At 42.1% G+C, this 15,628-nt stretch overlaps 1 protein-coding gene across 1 annotated transcript in view; it reads left to right on the top strand.

Moving 5' to 3' along the window:
• skib (v-ski avian sarcoma viral oncogene homolog b) overlaps positions 1-15,365 on the top strand; it is a 50,108-nt gene extending 34,743 nt beyond the window's left edge. Inside the window, exons 2-7 of the mRNA XM_079579520.1 lie at positions 9,262-9,375; positions 10,115-10,215; positions 10,414-10,658; positions 11,025-11,299; positions 11,608-11,838; positions 13,010-15,365. Of these exons, the coding sequence (XP_079435646.1) occupies positions 9,262-9,375; positions 10,115-10,215; positions 10,414-10,658; positions 11,025-11,299; positions 11,608-11,838; positions 13,010-13,240 (1,197 nt within the window). The 3' untranslated portion in view covers positions 13,241-15,365. The remainder of the gene's footprint in view (positions 1-9,261; positions 9,376-10,114; positions 10,216-10,413; positions 10,659-11,024; positions 11,300-11,607; positions 11,839-13,009) is intronic.
• The last annotated feature ends 263 nt before the right edge of the window (positions 15,366-15,628 follow it).

Raw genomic sequence — 15,628 nt, 5'->3', positions numbered from 1 at the left:
CTTCTTTGCCCTGGTATTAGTATTAATCTGTGGGATTAAAACTCAGCCGGTCACAAACTGCTCTCTGAGTGTCTTGTTGTAGCGACGGCGGGGAGCGAGGCTGGCAGACAGAACAGCGGCCACAGAAGCTCACCAGAGATGTACTTAGCCTGCTCACACTATGTCGTTTAGCCTGGCCAGCTCTCTGAGTTCTTTTTTCAGAGCACCGTACAATGGCCTAGATTGGTGGTGCCTATCAATTAGAACTGACCAAGATTGAAGGCAAATAAAATCGATCAAAAAAGAGGAAATACCTTGGTAAAAATTAAAAGAGAGAAGCACAAAGCGAAATCCAGGAAATAAATAAAAGATAAATAAAAAGTTATTTGGACTTTACACCATTGTAGCATGAACTTCCCATGGAAACCTGGGAAGTTCTACGTTTTAATAACTTTTTTTTACTCTACGAATGAGTGGCTCTATGGCACTACATCTTCGAAACAACTTCAATCTTTGTTAGTTTATACACTTTTTTCACACAAGTGATAACCCAATTTACAGCAAACAAAGGCCAGACTAAATCTTTACATAAAAAGCTGAATTACAACCACTCACTTCACACCTTGTAAATGATGACACATAGCAGAGATACGCACTCAGACAGTTTAAACAGTGAGCCGTGGAGAGCAGCACATGGGGGTCAGTGCAGTGCCAGGAGATTAAACTTGCACGGCAGAAACGGGCCTGGCACTGCTGCACTCAGAGATCAAGTTCTGTCAAGGCACGCACACTAAGTGCATGAGCGGAAATATTGTCCAAAGTTATTTTACAGCGGGAATATAACGGATTTACTATACGATTCAAATGAGAGCTGGGAGTGGGAAAAAGTGGACATTTGGGATCTTGCTTGTCAGGAAGAGCATCTGGATTAAACTTTACAATATCCATCAATGAAGATATGGCTGATCTTTTGCTTTGGCGACCTGTGAATGGCATGAACATGACATTGGTTTTAAGCGGGTTCGATATACTGATCATTTTTCTGTTATTTGATTTCTGCTTTGATTTATTACAAATCGAAATCTAGAATTGGCTTAAACTTAAACTACCCACCAAAACCAGTGTCTTATCCAAAAAATCATCAATAACTTTCTTTTCGATAATTTGTCGACATTTCCTTTGCATCGCTTTGCTCAATCCATTTTTGTGCTACATCCCTCACACAGTGCACGCTGGTGGATGCAAACACAAATCACGGAAAACGACAAGCCTTTATGAAGATTTACTTTTGTTTGTTACACACGCGATACTGTGAGAGCCAGGAGTAGAAAACGGGAATCAAAAATCCTCACCCACTAAATGTTTTCCTTGGCTTCACACAATGAGCTGTTTTGTCCAAACCAGAGCTAAAGGGCTGCAGCGAAAATCTTTAGCCGCTCTTGTTTTATTCATCCCTGAAAGTTGTGCGCGAATGTCTCGAGTTTGAATTAATTTTTCCCTGTAAGCACCAAATTAAATTTCACGATCCCGGGGTCAACCAGAGTCTGTGCTTCCTCTGCTTTTTCCTTCCTCAGCCCTGACCTTCATCCCCTGCAGCTCTCTGCTCGGCTCCACAGCTGCTGCGGCGCTACAACTGTGCTAAATGTGAACACAGGCAGAAAGTCATTGTGTGTGTCGCTTGTGCAGATAAAACAGCGACGATGCGGTTCACAATGCAGACACGTAACGGCACTTGTGCTTTCTACACCTATTTCACCATCTATTAACATTGATCAAGTAAGTATCTGTAGGAATTTCTGCACCCAGACATCCTTAAACTGCTCTGTTAAAGGTTGGATCGACATAGGCAACTACGAGCCTACGACAGGTATAGAGTGGGAGGCTAATATGCAAATAACAGATGTAAAATACACAGCTAGTGGTGCAAGCGAGGCTAAAGCTTAAGATATTTTTAATTACATCATGAGGATTACACCATTATTGCTATCCCGTATTCACTTGAGGTCATAGGAAACCCAGCAACTATGGGCTTTCAGTGGGGTAGACCCTGGACAGCCTGTAGTTGGTTGAGGCGGGACACGCTATCCAACACAAGTGTCGCTATGTCAGTCTATAAATACGACCGGGCACCGAGCACGTTTCATATCCTAAGATAACTCAGACCATACCATACATGCTCTCGGTAATGACGGCTAATCCGCGCTCATATCTATTACATGTCTCCTGGCTCGGGGGTCGTAACAATGTGGAAGCTCTACTTACACGAGATGAAGGAGGCAGTGATTTTGGACACCGATGTCAACAGCCAGCGCGCTCTGTGTGAAATTCTGGCAGGCCCGTTGTTATGGTTGCCGTGTTAGGACCTGAGGAGGAATTCATATTTTTTTTTTTTTTGCCCAAATGCAATAGTAACAGTAATTGTCTTCTTTGTTTGCTGCCACCGCGGAGATGCTGCGCTCACCCACGTGCAGGTGTCCTGTGTGTATTCAAGAGATCATGATTAAGAAACATGGCATGAGTGGAAAAGAATGATTGGGATTTGTTGCTTAAGCTGTATTACAAAAAACCTCCCACACACCTCACGTATCAGAAATTAAAGGAATCCGACCTAAACCAATATGCCAATGCACTGTCAGCCCCATAGCGAAGACAAACGTTTACTTTGACAGGACTGGTGCACCAAAAGGATTTCTCTTTCAAGGCCTTAAGAGCATGAAATTAAAAAGCTAACCAATTTTGCATGACTTGTCTAATACGCAAAAGGGAGCGAGTGGGGGTGCAACCATTATAGTTTCTGTAGCTCCTTTTATTGTTTTGTATATATATATTTTTTTGTTGTTGTTTGATTCCGGATATACTTTTGCGGAATCGCATGCTAACGCTATGTGTGTCAGCGGACTAAAGCTGCCAAGATATTTTCCACCTTAGTAACGGCGGCTCTACTTGAGTCCACCTTATGAAATCTCAATCCCAAAGACAATTAGGACAATCCAATAAGCCCCGCTGTAATACGCACCTTCTGCCCATGCCTGCCGGTCTCCCTGTATACCTACACCGCAGTGGCTAACTTGGGCTAAGTAAACAGCATATATACCCCCCCCCCACCACCACAACAAACAGGACAAGCGACCGGGGGTAAATTGATATATTAAGTCTAGCATTAGGGGAGAGGAAATTGGAGATTGAGTGGAACAAGTTTGAAGGGGTATTCCAAGAGGGGACAAGTAATTCCCCACATCAGCTGTTATACGAGGTGACCACAAGGCTTTATATATAAACGTCTCGAGGAGTTTGTGTAGTGAGAATTGATAGCAAAGTGCAAAGATCACATTGCAAAAACTAGGATGCCCCCACTTCCAAGTGTGGGACCAGAACCAGTGGCCGGTGCCAGTTGGTGTGCCCTTCAGTGAGACGGTGTCCTGCTAAATAGATGTCGATCTATGGATTACGACAGGGTTTAGGGAAAAGGGGGTTGAAATCCGAAACTGTTGTCCTGTTGCAACTATCGCGTCGTATTGTATGACCGCCGGCCCGGAGAGGAGGTTCATCTGCGGAAACTATTTTAGATGAGATGATGCCATGTTTTTGTTTGGACATAATTGAATTTGATTTTTTTTGAAAGCCACAGCAGATGGCAGTGGTTTCAATTTAGCATGTCTTCATTGCATGGCTAAAGTTAGATACAGAAGCCTATTCTGCTGTTTTGAGGTTTTTTTTTACTCTTCTACAAACATCAATTCCCATGTTTTAATAATAAAAATGTGTTGGTTCCTGGACACTCGAAGATTTACATTGCATTATTCATTCACTCCATACTTGGTGGTGGTAAGCTACCTATGTAGCCACAGCTGCCCTGGGGAAGACTGATGGAAGCAAGGCCACCAGTCTGCGCCATCGGCCCCTCCGACCACCACCAACCACTTACTCACTCACTAGATTCACCCAGGCTTCCTACTGTTCCCAAACGGTCTCCCATTCAAGTATCACTCAGGCCCTCCCCTGCTTAGCGAGGTCTGATCGGATCAGGCAGAGAAAAGGCCCATTTATATCCGATGCTCAGCCCCAATATAAAGTAAAGCGTTTATCAATCCTGATCCATTTACACGTATATTTGCTGCCAAAGACGGTAGTTTTTAAAATTTTCTTTTTAAGTTAGACGTCCCAATCAATGAATAGTAGCTTAAACGATAGTTTAAACTTTCAACAACACCATCCACATAAGTATTGGGCAAAATATCAAAGCCATTATTAAAGTCATCTAAGCGCAAGCAGTCTGCCAGCACGATGTCAGAAACACAGAATAATGATCTGCCACTTTACCTGGAGGCATTTCATTTCTAAGAATGGGTCAATTTAGTACCAAGCAAAAAGATATTTGCTTGTACACGTTAACACATGTTTTAATTACACCGCAAAATAGATCCAGATCCCATTCCATTGGGATCTTTATATCCATCGAAAGAAATAAGTCCATCTAGATTCAAACCGGGGTGGAACTTAAGTAGTGTTTTGTATGCAGTTGCATGATAATAAATGAAAGCCATCGCAAATCTGCAAGGACCAGTCCAAACTTCGCCTGGTAAAAGCATGCACGAAAATCGTTGCTTCTCGAAGAATGTAGTCCCACTTTACTTGCTGAAGTTCCACCCCAGTCAATACAAAAAAATTGCTCATTATGTTGCATTGAAATACCAGTCTAGTTCTTATCATGCTCCAGTTAGCACAATATCGACAACTTACTCTTTCAAGCAGGTCAGGCTGTGTGCTACTGTGAATAAATATTGATATGTTTTTGATTTGCCTGGCAGTTTTCTGTGATCTGCCGCGCCTGCAAACGGCTGAGGGCTTGCTGTTATTACCGTGCCATTAATTTTTACAAAATAATGCAAGTCTATTCCTGCCCCTGCATTTGCTATTTAGTCCTTGTCTAGCCTACAGGTTTGCTTTGAAACACTCCCCTCATTACCGCGCCTCAAAGAAATATCATACAATGGCTGGGTTGAAAAGGGCAATGCCTGAATGGAAGGCCTTAAAGTAGGAGGCTGTACTTGGCCTTCGAGTGTGCATTCCTTCGGCTCACTGCTTCCTCTGTGGTCCCTGGCCCGCACCGTCCCTCAAACCCCCACCCCCAACCCCCACCACCTCTCCCGAGTCCTCTCTCCGCCCCCCCTCCCACTCAGGACTTCAGTTCCCACAGGGGACGGAGCCAAAGCAAGCAAACTCCTCTGAGGAAGTCTAGAAGGGAGCGAGAGAAAGGACGAGAGAGAAAGAGACTCGTCAAAATTATACTCAAGTAAGAGTACAGCAATTGGATGGACGATTATAAAACATGTTTCACAGCAGTTAGAGCTGCAAGTAGACTGTGGTGCAGTTAACGCAAGAAAGACTTGGGGGAATCGCTAAGTAGAAACCATGCAAAAAACTGCACTCAAGCACCATCGCCAGCATTCAAACAGTTGCTCGAGTAAATTATACTGTAGGCCTGGCCCACCTGCCTATGACTACAGTTGGAGGTGCAGCTGGCCCTGTTTGGAGAAGGGAGGATGGGAGTGGCTTCGGGGGGCCTGATGTTATGTCTCGCTGGGGCCTATGCTATGGCTATGAAGTGGTGCTAGTGCGTCTCCCTCCGCTCTCCCGCGCATGAGGTCAGTGTCAGATTTAGCCAGCAGGTCCCTTGTGGTGTCTGCCTGGGAGTGTCTGTATTTTTTTTTTTTTCTTTTTTTTTTCTTTCCCTTGACTTGCTATTATGTCTAGCAAGCGTAGCCTTCCTGGAGCTGGCGGAAACCTCAGTGTAGAAACCAGTCACCAGACAGGCACACATCCTCTATAGTCGAAAGGGCAACACAGCAGTAATTACGGCGTCTGATTACTGGGTTAGTCATGTTTTTAGTCTAATGCAAAGTTAGGCTTGGTTTGGTACTGGGTTTGAAGATCCTTGGTTCTTGGATGAGATCAGGTTTAGCCGAGGGATTGCTCAAACAAGTAGAAGTTTTAGTTACACTTTTACTTGTTTGGTGTGAGTTTTAACCGAACAAAACCCTGGTTAAGAGACTTCACTGATCCATGAGGGAACTATAGAATAAAAAGAAAGATTATGGTTTGGCTTCACAGTTTTGCCCTTTGTGAAATCCTTTAGACTTGGTTTTAATCCTATGACCTTCGAGGACTTTGACAAAACCTCAGGGCATAGAAATAGTCAGCAGACAGGCGCACATCACATCCTCATTGTTTACCGGGAACACAACAGTCCGTAATTACAGAGTCCGATTTCAACAGACAAGAAGCCAACCGCGGGCCCATCCTGGAGCAGTCAGAGGGGTCACTGTCAGCGGGAGGAGGTTAAAAGACTTAACCTATAACAGTGAAACTCCCCCAGTGTGCCGCCTGTGCGCCGCAGCCATGGAGTAATGCGGTTTCTGGTTAGACAGGTACAGGAGACATGAGAGGAGTGTCCAGACGAGTGTCACAGATACCGAGAAACAAGAGCCGCGAACAACACAATGGAGGCTGCTGTAACCTGCACTTACATAATGGGTATTGTAGTCGTGCAGTTGTGTGTAATATAGGCTAATAAAGCAGCTCCGGAAAGTAATCAAAGAACCGGGCGCTGGCAAGAAGCCTTTCCCAAAGAAAAACATGGGCAAAATTAGCGGTTGTTGTGGATTCCATTATATTATAGTCGGTGATGAAATAATAACACAATTCATTTCACTCCATAAAGTCGGAGCAGTGCCCTTTGATGATAAAATCTGAATGAGCATTGGCCAAACGGTCTGTGGTCTGCCGCGGATCTGTAAACACTTGTCTGGCAAAACATGTCCAGTGCTCAGTGCGACAGCTTTTACACTCTACATCTGTCAAATGTCATCAACGCAGGCACCAAAAATACACCAAAAAAAAACACATTTTCTTTAGCGTGTATGTAACATGTAATGCACAAGGCAATTGCAGCTCCGAAAGTCAAAACTTAGCTTACTTAACCAACGCGTCATGCAGTGGAGGTATGTTTGCCAGTGCCACCCTCACTGTCATGCTCCCAACTGTCTGTGCTGCCCCCCCACCCCTCCGTCCCGCACGTGTCCCGGCGCCCACTCCCGGTCCACACATATGCGGCGAGCGTCTGGCCTCTCAGCGCCGCTGCGAGACGTGATTCATTACAGAGCAGTCTTTCTTCTCCCTTTACACTAACTGAGCGTCGTGGTTAATTCACATCTTGAGGTGATCACAGCGGGCGGCAATTAAGTGGAGGTGTAGATACATGCACTCTAAAGGCGCTACACCTGATCATTTTTCGAGCAGTGGAATGAAATTTGTTTTGTCCTCCTTTTCGTGTAGCGTGAACTCAAGCGAAAGTGACCCAGAAAAGTGACCCTGCAAGTTGTGAAATGTGCCTATAAAAAGAAATGGGATGCTACATATATGTGAGGAAAGTCAAAAATCAGGTATTCAAGGAAGATTAATTATTCTGTACTACGTTGCTGCAGTTGCGTGAAGTCATTCATACATGTTCCGTGATACAAGTTTTCAAAAAAGTATGAGCTAAGAGTAAGAAGATGTCGATTGAGAAAGTTACTCAAGCAAACGCTAATGAATACTTTTACGACTATGACCAAACCCAGTTCAGGGCATTTTTCCATTGAGCGCCATGCAGCAGACACATAGTAATCATTTGAATTGTACACACAGACGGAGAGCAGAGATCTGGGAGTGTTTGGCGTTGTTTCCCAAAGGCGAAATGTCATCGTAGTGAGTAAGTGAGCGGCAGACAGGTCCGTGCCGGTCCGCGAGCTCTCTTAGGTAAACATATCCTCTGTCTGACAAGTGCAAACCTGAGGGAGGGCTGAGTAGGTGAGCTGTCCTACCACACATGCAGTTTACCCACGGGACAAAAGCGCGTTTCAAAGGGGATGCCGCCAGTTTGAAAAATGTTTCGAGTTGACTAGACATGAGAAAGAAAGTCCGGGTTAAAAGTTTACGCTGACAGGTTATCATTATTTGAGAAGTTCTTCACGTTTCCACCGACAATGTCACATGTTTTTTTTTTTCTTTCTTTGCAATGTATCAAAGCACAGCACACTGAATGTTGCAGTGCATGGTGGCCAACCCCAAAACATGAACAGTAGGTTAAAACTCCCAGCTGGGTAATCCTTCAATCAAGATTTCCTTGTCCTCTTGTCCAATAAACTAGGCATTTGTTCTTTAGCTTAAAGTGCATGCGAGCAATATTGAATCGCATAACTAAAGACAATTTAATTTTGCAGCACACCAACACATTTTGACTACAGCTAGGTACAAATCAGTTTGATGATTTGTGGATTTTACTTAGAAACCTGCCCACTTTCACACAACCTCCTTTAAACATTTGACTAAGCAGTTGTATCCTGGATTAACATACTACTCTTTGAGAGCACTTCAGATCAAGTGTCTGTCAGATTTGAGTGCAATATTACTTGACTACAATCTCCCTGTCTGTCTGGCTCTGTCTGGATATTGCAATATTTCTGTGGTCGGGCCCAGTCGATGTGCACCAGCTGACGGCGCCTCCTCTGGCTGCCAGGGAGCAATGTAGCCCGCCTGGCTGCCTTCCAGACCAGCTTCAGTGTCTGCTTAGCTCAAAGCTCGACCCGAACGCACACACACACACACCACACACACCACACACACACACACACATGTCAGACAGACTCAAAAAACTCAGTTAGAGATAGCCGCCATCTTTCTCCACGGCCTTTGTCTGCTCAGCGGATGCACTCGCTTTCTGTTCATTGCACAAGCTAACAAGGCGCACAAGTCCCACCCCACTCATTCAGAAGTGTTTTATTGTCAAATATGTTCCTGCTCATAACATCATATTTAGGGCAAATGTAAATCACTTTTAGGACTGTTAATAACGGCAAACCAAAGTTCAAACCTCAAAAAGGGGTGTGCATGGGGTTGGAATTATTTAAATATTAATCAAAATGTTGAATTATTAATAAGCCAAGCGTCCACTTTATGACATGATCCATATGTGATTATTACTCTCCATTGATCTCAAGTAATTAAAAAATAAAGACGGTTGCCATAGCAATTAACAGTTCACAATAAAGTGTATTTTTCTGGGAATTATCACAATGGCATTCATAAAAGGAACATTCAAAATAATTTTTGGCATTTTAGTTTTGGGTTCTTGAAATATCCACAGCACTGCTCACCTACTGGATGACATGGCATCCTTATATCACTGCATTATAATAAACCAATAATTAATCATATCTTTTTTTCCCCTCTGTTTCCCCCCAGTCTCCCAGCCCCGTCCCGGCTAAAAGGACCAAATTCGAAAAGTTACTCTCCTCTGCGGCTGAAAAGGAGCGTAAACCAGAGTGGTTGCAGTCTCTGACAAAGTCGGCTCATAAGGTTAGTTCTGATCGCAGCGAAGACGCTGTCAGTGTGAAACAGGATTTGACTTTAAGCGTAAAGGTCAAAAGGGTGACGCAAATGCTGCTGTCGTCTCGCATCACCACATTATCATCTCTGTGTGACCTCTGCCGCGGAAGTGCTCATACAGTGTCGAGGTTGTGGCTACTGAACTTACTGTATGCATAATTACGATTTGAGGGAGATTGTAAAACGTTTTTTTTTAAGTTAATTATTTTTTTCCTTACAGCATATGCAATACTTTATGATCAATTATATTTTCTTAAGCATTAGCTAATGCCGGGCTGACTTTTAAACATGCATATTTAGCTACTAATGTGTTTGCAATGCATTATGTACCAAGTACTTCTAAATCTTAAATCAATGAATGAATGAAAGCTCTAATCCAATGATGGTCTAAATAATGTGCGAATATTTTTTGTTTTGGTAATATATTTAGTTTGACTATTGTAACAAATTACCTTGAACTACTTGTTGAAGTCTTGGCTTTTAGGTTTGCACAATACAATGAAAATTGAGAAAATAAAGTGAGATCAGTAACAATTTATAAAAAATGGTATTATATATTTTATTGTTTAACTTTAATATGCATGTTCATGAATAATCCTCAAGCAAAATGTTCAGTGTAACTCAAGTACAGAAGCCCAAGTGCCTTGTGGTGTGTTGTAGTGCTGCTTCTGACATTGACATTGTTCTGTTGTTTTCTTTGCTCTCACAGGATCTTAAACAGGTCCAGTTGAAACAGAGACCCTCTGCTTTCCGGCCCTGGTCTCCCAAAGCAGTGGAAAAAGAAAAAACACCCATTCAGAAAGAAGAGAGGTTAGTGGAGCAAAAAAAATAATTCCACTTTTGCCATCAAAACAAGTTAGACCTAGAGTGGCGTGGTCCTGATTTAGTTATACTTTGATTTACTTAAGAGTTTTCATTTACCATGCTTTTACTTTTACTTTTTACATTTACTTTTATTCCCAACCATAAAAAAATATATTAATGGCTATTCACTCTGACCAAATCTAGGTCCTTTCCCAAAAATGAGGAGAATAGAGCGGCGCCCAACATGGCTCCAATGGCCCCTCCAGTGCACCCTCGAGACAGCCATGCTCCAGGCAGGGGGCCCACTGCCACTTCCAAGCCACCGCACGAGCAGCATAATGGGGACGTGAAATCAAAACTCAAATCAGCTCCAGTCTCGAATTCAACCAACAACAGAGTGGAAGACATGGACACGGATGGGGAGATAGATGTGGACGACTGCAATGAGCGTGAGTAGAGCAGCCATTTTGAAGAAAATCTGCATAAAACATGGAAAGGTTCAGAGAAGCATGTGGAAAAATGATGGAAGAGCAGGGAAAATACGAGGCAGGGGGATTCCAGTACAACTGCACCATCAGCTGGCCAGATGAGGAACTGCAGGGGGTAGTTCAGAATTGTCTTTCACTCAGGACAATAAGTTTAGACACATTTTACTCCACAATTAACTTTATTAATTACATCAAATATAGCTACCACAAAGCATGATATGGCAGATAGTTTAGTTATACCTCTTTTAAAATAAGTGTTATGGCAAATAAGTTTCAGCCGATCCAGAAACTCCTGAAACTTACTATGTATTTTATAATTCCCTGCAGACCCAGTGACCTCTTCATCCCTTCCCTCACCTCCTTCGGCCTGCAGCAGCGTGTCGCAGACTATGACCCCACAGAGCGCCCCTCGATCCCAGGATGGTCCCGCATGGTCACAGGGGAGCATCGGCCCAGAGATTGACAGCCTCAGACAAATGCTGTACGGAGGTCTGGACACCAAAGAGTCCAGGGAAAAACTCCTGCAGGAAATTGTCAGGATGCGCGTGAAGCAAGAGGAGAAACTGTCAGCCGCAGTGCAAGCTAAACGGAGTCTACAGCAGGTATGGGTAATGCAGTACTTCTTTGTAGTGTTTCGGTAATTAGCCACTTCAGTTATTATAGAGTGTTTTCCAGGCATGTTCAAGATGTTATTGTTAATAGATATTTATACATTATTATTTTTTGAGAAGTGAAGGCCCTTGCCGCCATCAGTCGTCAATAAATGCATATTTAGAAGATCTATAAATACAATTTTCATGTCTAATTTTTACATAAAGCCATAAATACCCTTTGTTTTGGCCAACCTGCACAATGAAAAACATCGAGCCTTCAAAGTACAATACTGACACCAACTTCATGTACCTTACAGGAGCTGGAGTTTGTGCGAGTGGCTAAAAAGGGTCGTCTCCGCGAGGCCATCGAAGCAAAGCGTAACCTGCGAAAAGAGATCGAGCGTCTGCGCATGGACTGGGACAGGAAGATGCGGGAGGCTGATGAGTCGTGTGGGCGCCTCAAACGGGAGCTGGAGCACGAGAGGCAGCTCCGAGTGTGTGACAAGGGCTGTGAGGCGGAAAAACTGAAGACCAAGTACTCTACACAGGTGAGGGAGGGGAGTGGGAAAATACACATTCACACACGCTTTTGGGAGGCAAAAGGTCTTCAATCTCAAACAACCTCGTTTTGAAAACTTACAACTCACAAAAATGGTTAAGTATGTGTTTGCAAACATCAACTGAGTATAGATACCATAAGAAACGCAATGTAGTAGTTCCTTAAGCAACATAGTTTACCTACAGATAACGCAACATAATCTAAAAATTATAAAAAATAAATCTTTACTACTGATTTTGAAAACTTTTTAATTAGTTAGCTAATTTAAACTTAAATTATTATTATGATGATGAAGATGATTATTATCATTATTACTGAGTGTCTAATTTTTCATTTATTCCAAGTTCAATGTGCATTACATAAACACATGACTTTTTCCTTGAATTATTGTGTGCAGCATTTACAACTTTGAACACATTGATACACCCACATGTAATTCTGTACATATTGAAACCCGAAAAGGAGAGGGAGGAAGAGGAACTGTAAGTGTTATAATTCCATTAATGTGGAAGGAGCCAATAGCACGGCATTGTACAACAACATGAAGGCAACAAACAGCACAATGTTCCCAGCCAATCCCAGATGTAGAAGGCTAACAATGCGACAACACACCAGCACACGCCACAGCTGCCGAGCCACTCTCCAATAAGTGACAGGCCACCTTGTTCAGTCAGTGCAATCACAATTACTATTTGTCAGGTTTGGCTATGAGAGGAAGATTTTTTCTTTCCTTTTCCTTTTTCTTTTGTAATATTGTAGTAGAGCACAAATACTTGCATTGCACCAACCAATTAGAGGTGCAATACTCGATATGTGCATTTTCAAACCAAGTGTGCCACACAGTTTAAATTTCATCCTGGCTTCTTTCGCGTGGCAACATATCAATTGAATGGTAGAGAGATACAGCGCCCCCTGCACAACAGCCTCACTACACCACGCGCATGTCACCACGCCCCTCGCCCAACCCCACCCAGGACCAGCCACAACCACCACACTACGTTGCCACCCTGCCATCATCCATCGCCACATTACCAGACACTTGCATGTAAATGTGTCATGTAGCCTAAGGCAAATTTGATTTTCATAACTTTATAAGCAGTTTTGGGCAAACAAATGGGCCAATCTTCTCTTCATAAAATCCGTGGTCTGTTGTGTTTCAGATCAAAGACCTGCACATGCAACTGCAGCAGGCTGAAGCCGATCGAGAGCAGCTGAGGCAGGAGCTGCAGCAGGAGAGAGAGGCGCGCCAGAGTCTGGAGACTGTAGTCAAAGACCTACAGACCCAACTGTCCCTGCAAATCCACAACGGCATCAGCAACAGCTGTGCTTCTCCAGACCCTAAAGAGACCAGCAGGGAGGCTAAAGGCGCACAGAACACCTGCAAATCCTAATACACTCATTTACAGACTCTGCCCCAGGAACCAAGTAACCAAGGACTCTGCTGCACCTTCCTTCATCGGAATAAAAGATCAGCAACATAAAAGCAAGCTTGGTAGAGAAACGAATGAACATATATAATATAAAATTGATATTATTATGACACTATATAGGTTTTATAAACTGGAAAATGATGCATGATTTCTGAGCATGATATTACTGAACTTTTTCACATCTCCCTCCGTTACAAAACCCTGTCCAAGGACTCTCTTTTATTATTTTTTGGTATTATATAAGCTATTTCTAAAAATGTGCAACAACAGCCACATAACACTACTTGAAAATGAAGGGAAGACAAAACCAAGTCAACCGTGATGAAATGTTTTTGGTGCCACAACAACGTACTGGTACACACCACTGGAAGCCAGAGACACCAGTTTGCCACTATTTACTTTCAATATGCGCTTGCGTTTTATAGCTGCGTTGAGGATGGACGTATTACAAATTATTGCTTGCACCATTATTCCACAACAGGCAAGACAAGACATTCATATTGTATGCATGTATACCAGCTTGTACTTTTTTTGTATTGTATCAACCTGAAGTATTGGAGTTTGTAGTGGGCTGCGTTCCAAGTCCGCCACCGTTTTATGCTTTTTTGGTATTCTAGCGGAAGTGTTACTTTATTAATCTTCTTCTTTATGCAACTTTAGTTTGTGGTTTGTTTTCAAGTTATTGCAACCAAATGTTACAAGTATAAATAGCAATTATTACCACCCACAGTAGTGTCATGACTTGGCCAGCCATCCTACAGAAGGTCACGCTCTTTCATGCATTGATTGTAAGGTCTGTTAGCAAGACACCGGTTTTTAGATTGAAAAAGGGGCCAGTGATGGGTCAGTTAAGGAAGTTCGAAATAGTTTTTATTTTGTATCACAGATTTTGTATCTATTTTGTATCTGGAAATGAATTTGATCAATTCACGTTTTTTCGATTCTCTTTAAAAAAAAAAAAAAAAAAAAAGCACTATCATTACCATTGCGAGATAGGGCCAATGCACTTGTTCATAGAGACTCTTCAAGTACTTCAGTCTAAGCTCTACAAAATTATTGCAGAGCTCTTTGCAAGTTGCAAGACAAACGGACTTAAATGGACTTGAATTTCAATGGTTATGAAAACAAGATGGATTCATAAAATGTAAAAAAATGAATGTAAAATTACTCGTTAGCTAATAAACAGAGCATCAAGATGGCTGGCCAGGTTACAGATGCCCTTTAAAAAAAAGACAAAAAATTAATATTGTTTGTTGCAATGTGGTACTTCTGATTTTCTAACGAGTATTGTAAAATAATTTATATACTATAATATAATTGCTGCCTATCAACAGTAAGCATTCATTTTTAGTCACTGGTTGTAGAGCTCTTAAATCAACAAATGCTGTTTATAAGAACAACATTTCTACATACTATATAAGAAATATGGATATATTTTTGTACTAAAAAATAGAAAAAAGAAATTGCACTTTTTAACAAAAAACAAAACCTTGCATAGCGCATTGTAAAACTGTTACATTTGTTTTTCAAAACCACACGGACTTTGAATTTGAACACACTTCCTCTTGTGTAAATACAAATGTAAATAAGATACTTGTCATTATGTTTGCTTGCTCCAAAACTGATTATTATTTTTTCGCTTTTTACTTGAAACCAAAAAGAAGAGAGTATATTCAGAGTTGCAATCACAGGGCATTCGGCAAAGTGGACCGACAAGCTGAATGCGAAAAGAGGAAAAGTTACCATGCCACCGATGTAATATTACAATTTCCAATTTTATTTGAGAATATACTGTATGTATTATTTGCTGCGTATGGAGTATATCTGTAAGACCACCGACCAAAATCATTCAGAGGTGCACCCACGGCTGGTTTAGGTGCTGTCCTATTAACTTCTATGTCTTACCATTATAAAAAAGTCCTCGCTCAGTATTTGTTGGGTACAGTGTAATAGCAATATTCATATTGGTAGATGATGCTGTTGTAGTTTTGGTTTGGAAGTGGGATTTCACTTGACTCTTGTTTCAATGTTTTCTTTTACCTTCAGAAAACTTGTATACTGCCCATTAAAAGTTTATTCAACGCTACAGTGTTGCTTGAGTCCGTTTCTTTGGTGCAATAAGCTCATCCTTTGCAATTACTATAATTTCCTTTCATAGGTTACATTGGTAATACGTCACAAAGCACAACCTCAGGGCAAGTTTTCCCATTTAATATTGTAATACTGATATAAAGAGTCCTCCATGAGTTCCATTGTAACTTAATAAGAATATACAGTGTTAAACAATTCAAGGACAAGGTTAAGGTGCACATTAGTGTTCCTCAGGGGGAATGCCCTCAGGTAAAGGAC

Source organism: Gobius niger (assembly GCF_951799975.1).
Source record: "Gobius niger genome assembly, chromosome: 20".
NCBI lineage: Eukaryota > Metazoa > Chordata > Actinopteri > Gobiiformes > Gobiidae > Gobius > Gobius niger.
Note: the sequence above shows the minus strand (reverse complement) of the source record. Positions and strands in the feature narration are given on the sequence as shown.